We start from the raw sequence: 6,890 nt of genomic DNA, 5'->3' as shown, positions 1-6,890 counted from the left end.
ATTGGTGAATTGAATGGCAATTCTGACAAACACATAGCATAGGCCTATTTTCAGTTGGTAAAATGTGGATTTTCATCGCCTGATTTGCTGACATCCAAGGGGGTGTTTTGTAAAGCTTTAAAAACGTATTCATTTATAACATACAATTTTAGTGGGAATGTGAATTTTGGTGACTGGGGGAGTCTTGGAAAGCGGCTCCGTGTGAACTGGACAGTTCCGTCAGTGAAATGTTGGATTATCCTCCCTGCAAAACGGGATTAACATTACTCTCCCAGTCTGCACATTCCTGCCTCTGACACTTGAAATAGTACGTGTGTGCGTGTGCGTGTATGCTTGTGCGTATGTGTGGGTGCACCTTGGTTTGAATTCAAATATCATTGTTGTTGAGTAATAGGCCTATTTATCATGTTTTATGTTTTATGTATTATTTTCTCTAAAATTCAGATGTATTGACAGAAAAAAATTACAATAGCAAGTCTATTGATGAATAACTAGAAAGAAAAAAACATGGTTTTAAGAAGTTAAACAGGCGACACTGGGGAATCAGTTCAAACGTTCTTTATTTTTGTGTATAGCCTTTTCAGAGCAGTTTGGCATAACAACATTGAGCTGTATTTGGTCATTGACGGACACTGATGTTTCAGGCAACGTTGCTGCTCATTGACTCGGCCACTCACACTGTTTGAAAACTCCCTATTTCAACTAATACTTCATCGTAATAATTTATCATACTTAAACATTTAAAAAACTATTCAATTCACAGCTGGGTGATCGCAGATGCGAAACTCGGAATTGCATACGGGTACAAGGAATCACAGTCTCAAAAAGCTAACACAAATAGAAAATGCCAAAACACTTAGGGGACATTTATGAGCACACGCATACTGTTTGATTGTCTGTTGAAACTAGTGTCTTATAAACATTTTTCATAAATTAAATAGTGCATCCAGGTTCGCCTCACAGGCGCGCACACGCACGCACACACGCACACAATGCTTTGATCAAAGGGCCCCTTTAGTTTGCCAACCAAGAGGAGAGGATCCGGGAGTCGTAAGAAGCTTATGGAAAGCTGACCCATTCCACGCGTTTAGCCAAGGGTTGCAGCTTCTCTTGATCATTTTCTTCTTGGGCAACACTTTTGTTCCATGTCCTTGATCAAAGTTAAAGAGAGTTCACTGAATTTTCAATAAGTTAACTCAGCAGTTGTTACGCTGTCAGAGAGACGAAGCGGCAGCTTCTCTCCACTCACACTGCTGCTGTTCGGGGTAATAGTTTGATGCCCAGGACCAGCCATTGGAAACCGATGCCTTTCGCCGACTCAATCACATCGGATTGACTAACGTTTATTTCAACACATTGTGAAAATATAATGTCATTCACTCATTCTTCTCACAACACCTGAAATTTCCACGAGGACTGGTCTTTGTAATCCAAACAGTCCGTGTTGAAGTTGAGTTTCCAGGCCGCGGCCTGGTCCTTGTAATCTAGGCAGTCTGTGGGACCACTGAAGCTCAGTCCCGCTGCCCCATACCCTGGCGTGGACAGGGACGAAGGCGGGCTCAGGTGGCTGGAGACCCCGTTGCTGCTCATGGGGCTCATGGTGGAGCCCGCAGCGGAGAGCTGGTGGTGCATAGGCGCCAAGTAAGATCCGCAGTCCATCCCGCTGAAATAGGATGAGGATCCGGTGTAGCCTTGGCTGTATCCGGACGCCTGGGTGTAGGTCATCGGGTAGGACCGTTGCATACAAGAGGAGGAAGAGGTAGAGAGTGGGTCAGACAGCGGGGAGATGGAGGCCGGGCTCCAGATGGACACCGGGGCAGTACTGCTGCTTACGAGCGGGATTGAGGTGCTGGGAGGCGGTGTGAACTGTCCGCTGGCACCGCTCTCGGAGCTGGCTTCTCTCATTGGGGAACTTCTCTTTTTGACTGGTTTGGTCTTGCTCTGCGCACCGCTCTGGGACTGTTGTGCCTGTTGGCGACACTTCGCCCTTCGGTTTTTAAACCATACCTGGAAGAAGAATTAATGTGTTGAATTGTAGTAATAAAATGGAGAGGATGCTCAGTCAAGTTTATTTATCACCCCATGAACGCAAAAAAAAATTGTTGTAGCGTTTTATTCATGTTTAATTTCAATACAGTCTGCCATAGTGGATGCAAAAGAAGAGGCTCGTAGGACTACACTGTGGGGGGTGAACACTCCAATTATCAGAGTGGAGAAGACACGCTCTGAAGTGGCGTCTGGGATCTTGACTTCTCAAATCCAAAATTAACGAGCTGTGTAAGTGGCCTTGACTCAAAACACGGATGATCGCGTGTGTTTACCCAAAAGCCTAGGGACTCACCTGAACACGAGACTCAGGTAAATTGATCTTCAGGGCCACCTCCTCGCGCATAAAGATGTCTGGGTAGCGGGTCTTGGCGAACAAGTTCTCCAGAATGTCCAGCTGGGCGCGCGTAAAGGTCGTCCTCTCGCGCCTCTGTTTACGAGGGGCGCCTGTATGAGAAAAGGTCTGTTCGTTAAGTCAACATTAAGTAGTCCACCTTACAAATACAAACAGGTTATTTATTGCTTTAGGAGAAAAACATTGTTTTATCCTACATGGGCTAATCAATGTGGCTTGTCAACTGTAGCCTATCCAATAGGCCTACAGTTGCAATTTTGATCATGAGCAGTTAGGCTATGTTTAGATAGATACATCGTTTTTCGGGTTGATATTTCAGACAGTGAATATTTTTCTTTGCTCAGATCTCTTATTGTAAACATTTCCAAGACATGATTCTTGTTAGTTTAGGATCATTAATAATTGACATGTAGTACACCCCACGAGGACCAGAAGAATATTGTAGCGTATAATGTATAACATTATCCCCTCGTAGTTTAGATAATTCACTACAGACATAAATAAGCAAGATGATATCGAAAACACAACTTTCGATTAAATTATAATTCCAAGGCTACATTAGTATATATATTTTTATTTGTTTTTATCTTATCGTTATCAGTTCATGTAATCATAATTTCGTAAGAAATAGACGCGACAATAAACAGATCAAATCTATGCAATAGGCCTAAGCCATTTGAGGGGATTTCATTATTTCATGGTTATTTGTGTAATAAATGTCTTCCATGACCTCACCTGGATAGCCGATAGACGGATGGAGAAGGTCCATTCCGGAGGCAGACAAACTCAGACCGTTGACTGTGTACTGCGGCTGCTTCAGATAAGACATCATTCTAGCCTCCGATCGAAGGGCAAAGTTGAAGAGAATTTTGAAAACAAAAAGGCGTTGAAAAGTACCCTTTTTAGTTTAGTCCTCAAGTGTTGGATTCTTCTCAATTCTTCTCCCGAAACCTGAACAGAACACAACAGGAAAGAGAGAGAGGGTGGTTTTGGTTAAAAAGGATAAGTCCTTGGTTATTCGTTGGAGGCGTTACGCGCTCTTTACGCAGCGAGGTGAATTTAAAAAATGAGCGTCGTCCTGCACCGCCAGCGCTCTTAAAGCAGATCGGAGACCCCCAGCTGTCCTTGTGGACTGAGGATCCTCTGTCTGTCTTACAAACGTTTGCGCCACCTACTACCCCCCACCCCTCACACACACACACCACCACCATCATCACCACATCCTACCAGCACCAAAAACATCCCATCATTTCAGCACGCCTTCTTCGAGAACAAAAACATTGTCGTTAAAATGCGCACACACATTGGGCTCCAAAAAGGCAAGGCGCACCATTAGCATAGTACCCACAGGTTAGCATCAGCTAATTGTCTCCAGTATAGACGGCATGATTGGGGGCCATTTGCAAAGACAAAGCCCACTGTTGACCAGATAAATAATGCTGATGACAAAAGAGCCGTTGGCGACAAAAAAAAGAGACAATACTGTAAACCCAGCGCTCTACATATTCAGGCAATTAAACTACCACAGCATCTTACATTCTATCTATAGAATGTGTCTGCTGAAAGGGAGAAATCCCTTCTACATTTAAATGTGAACGGCAATTTAGCAAAATGACGAGAAACTTGGGGAAACTGTTCCATAATTGTAATTCGAGCCGACATTATTGACACTCCCTGGGCGATTTCTACCTAATTAATAGCTCCCGGTAATTAGATTTAGGTGGTGAGACGATCGAAGAGTGTTGATTAGCAAAAACCACTTTATCTTAATCTAAGCAAACAAGCACTTGCTCCGCAATTAAGAACCGATCACATTTATCTCATTCGGTGGAGAGTCTGTTTTTTAGAGAGTTATTTCCTATAATAAAACAATATCCTACACTAAATGAAAATGTTCCCTTCATAAATTCAACAACATCGTCATTGATATTAAATGTAGCCTACACTGTTAGGTCTAATAAACCCTCAATAATCCTTATGTACATTTGTTTGGAAGAACCAACAATCTAGCCATCAATCGCCCAGAAAGGAAACAATGTATTTTCCCACTATCCACTTGAATGGTGCGGAAACAAACATTATTTGGGTAGTAATTATTAGACTGCCTAATAATATAGCCTAGGTCTATATATTTTGGCCCCAAACGGCGAACAATATTTTCTAGCGTCATATTGATCTAGCACACTTGTATTGTACATTTCAAAGAGACCTACATTGAAATTACATTTGAACATTGGCCTATAAAAAAACTACAAATACAAAAACACAAACACAGGATCGCAGGGTGTAGTGTATTACAATGTAATAATATCTAAGGATGCATGTCTGTTTATTTATGAAAGGATAATCTTACAAAACGTTTTGCCAATCAAATAGCCTGCATTTAGCAAATCATAAGTAGTTACATTCAAGTTGATAGTTGGAATGTTTCGTTGTAGCCCATGGTCCTATTAGATTGGAACCAATCTGCTCCTACCTGTAGAATCGAAGTTGCAACTGCGAGTTCCCTCCTCCTCTCGTACACGCACGCATCCCAATACTTCATACGTTTTTATATGTAACGGCCACCGGCCTCAATCTGTCACTTTTTTTCACCCAGACCCATCTACCGGTTGCTCCACATCCGTTCAATAATAATTACCCTGTCCGAGAATTAATTATTATTGCCCACAAGTTTTTTTTTTCTCACAAAGTTTAAAAAAAAAAAAAACGAGATAATCCGTACGGCACGCGCTGCCCTGATTACAGGACGCTAGCCGCGACTCCGAGCGCTCCGCATTCTGGCTGATTAATTTTCTGCGTCACGAAAATAAAACAAAGACTGGCATTGTATTTACTAAGCCAGCTGACTGCCAGACAACCTCCCCCAACCTCACTCACTTTTCCAAACTGATACAGGCTGCAAAATAATAATAACAGCAATAATAATAGGCTAATTATAATATTAGATATAGGCCTAATATAATAATACTACTACTAATACTAATAATAATGGTAATAATATGCGAATATAAGAAGAAGAAGAAGAAGAAGAAGAAGAAGAAGAAGAAGAAGAAGAAGAAGAAGAAGAAGAAGAAGAAGAAGAAGAAAAAAGGAAAAGAATAATAATCTTATTATCATTAAGCTAACAGCGTGACATTTAAATATATATATATATATATTAACTGCAAATGCAGGGCTTTTCAACAGTTCAGTTGGGATTTCGCAGCAGACAACAAACTATAACACCATCACTGAGTGGACATTCTTCTCAATCAACATCCATAAACAACATTTTCGTCTTGATGAATATGGGTTACAGCATGCTCTGAGTTCTCCTTCTGTAGCCCGTTATGCTAGTGGCTGTATTGCCTCCAGTGTAGCCGCCATTGCCAGAGAGCAAGAGAGGTGAGGGGTGGGAAAAGTTTATTTTTAAACACGCCTCCACAATTATCGCTCCATGCGAAGGTATTTCCATCACAAAGAGCACTTGGTACTGTTGAAAGATCAGAAATGACACGATAGAGATATGTAGGCCTATATAAGATGCTTGGAAATGACTAGCACGGTTAGCACAAATAAGATGGGCCGAAGATTGCAAAAGAGGAAAGAATTACAAAAAAATGGCAAGACAGAGATACAGTTCTATGGATGGATGAAATGGAAATAAGTGTATAGAATGTTACTCTGGCAAACAGAATATGTCCTTATTAATCATACTCTGGGCAATATATTGCGTCATATTTAGATGATATGCTACAGAGCGAGTGTTGATCATTTTAACCAGAGGGAGATTTGCTAAATAACCCTGACAGCTAATGGAATAAGCGAAGGAAGGTATGTGGAGTGATGTTGAACGTTTCCATGCGACGTTGGTCTCATGAAATAGGCTCCCAATGGGCTGATTAAAAAATGTATTTTGGATTTGTTGTGACTGTCCTCACTACTGTCCTCACCGCAGCCCATAACATGTCATGGTTACCAGTGTCATTAGAAATACCACCTCTTGTCTCCTGAGTAGAGCTCGTGGCCCCAAAGAACGATGATCTATTGGCGTGTACTCCACGAGCGCACCGCAGCGCCCCTATCTTCAAGGCAAAGGTGAGGATGACAATCGAATAGCAATCAAACAATTAATAATAGCAATAATGTTTCACACAAATTAACCAGTCCCGCTGTATATTAGGGCAAATAGCATTGCTCGAGTTATTGTCGTTCGTGATTTTTAGGCTAATTGGTTTCGTTTTGTTGTTTTTCTTCTGTTCTATTTAAACTAGTTTGAACCAAAAATGATTTTATCGATAATGTTAGCAAAATGATTATTGTTATGCAAGCATATATGTTTGTTAGTCAACTGCACTGATTTATAAGTGGTGCATTTCTAGCCAGGCCTCGCCGCGAGGAAGGGGAATATACATTCTTGGGGACTTGACTGTCACGGTTTGGTAAATGTAACCCTCTCAGGGAGATTTAAAATCTCTGGCACACGCAGCACCCCTCATCTCTCTCT

At 41.5% G+C, this 6,890-nt stretch overlaps 1 protein-coding gene across 2 annotated transcripts; it reads right to left on the bottom strand.

Annotated features, from left to right (window-relative positions):
- Window positions 1-549: 549 nt before the first annotated feature.
- Window positions 550-5,013, bottom strand: LOC118371777 (homeobox protein OTX2-like). Of its 2 annotated transcripts, XM_035757369.2 has the most exons (4): window positions 4,878-5,013; window positions 3,137-3,352; window positions 2,342-2,493; window positions 550-2,007 (listed from the first exon to the last, which is right to left on the bottom strand). In XM_035757369.2, the coding sequence occupies exons 2-4, from the start codon at window positions 3,231-3,233 to the stop codon at window positions 1,390-1,392; spliced, it is 867 nt and encodes a 288-aa protein (XP_035613262.1). In that variant the 5' UTR covers window positions 3,234-3,352; window positions 4,878-5,013; the 3' UTR covers window positions 550-1,389. The 2 variants fall into 2 exon arrangements, with proteins under 2 accessions (XP_035613262.1, XP_052380693.1); XM_052524733.1 differs by lacking the exon at window positions 4,878-5,013 and having other exon boundaries at window positions 3,137-3,598.
- Window positions 5,014-6,890: the final 1,877 nt, after the last annotated feature.

The sequence above is a fragment of the Oncorhynchus keta genome, chromosome 8 (assembly GCF_023373465.1).
Source record: "Oncorhynchus keta strain PuntledgeMale-10-30-2019 chromosome 8, Oket_V2, whole genome shotgun sequence".
Lineage (NCBI taxonomy): Eukaryota > Metazoa > Chordata > Actinopteri > Salmoniformes > Salmonidae > Oncorhynchus > Oncorhynchus keta.
The sequence above is the reverse complement of the archived record's forward strand: the minus strand, read 5'-3'. Positions and strand labels throughout refer to the sequence as shown.

Excerpts from the sequence above, each read along its gene's own strand:
- LOC118371777 (XM_035757369.2), bottom strand. The coding sequence starts at position 3,233 with ATGATGTCTTATCTGAAGCAGCCGCAGTACACAGTCAACGGTCTGAGT. Across the intron at positions 2,494-3,136 it reads TCCGTCTATCGGCTATCCAG|GCGCCCCTCGTAAACAGAGG; the intron begins GTGAGGTCATGG and ends TTTCTCATACAG. Across the intron at positions 2,008-2,341 it reads TACCTGAGTCTCGTGTTCAG|GTATGGTTTAAAAACCGAAG; the intron begins GTGAGTCCCTAG and ends TTCTTCTTCCAG.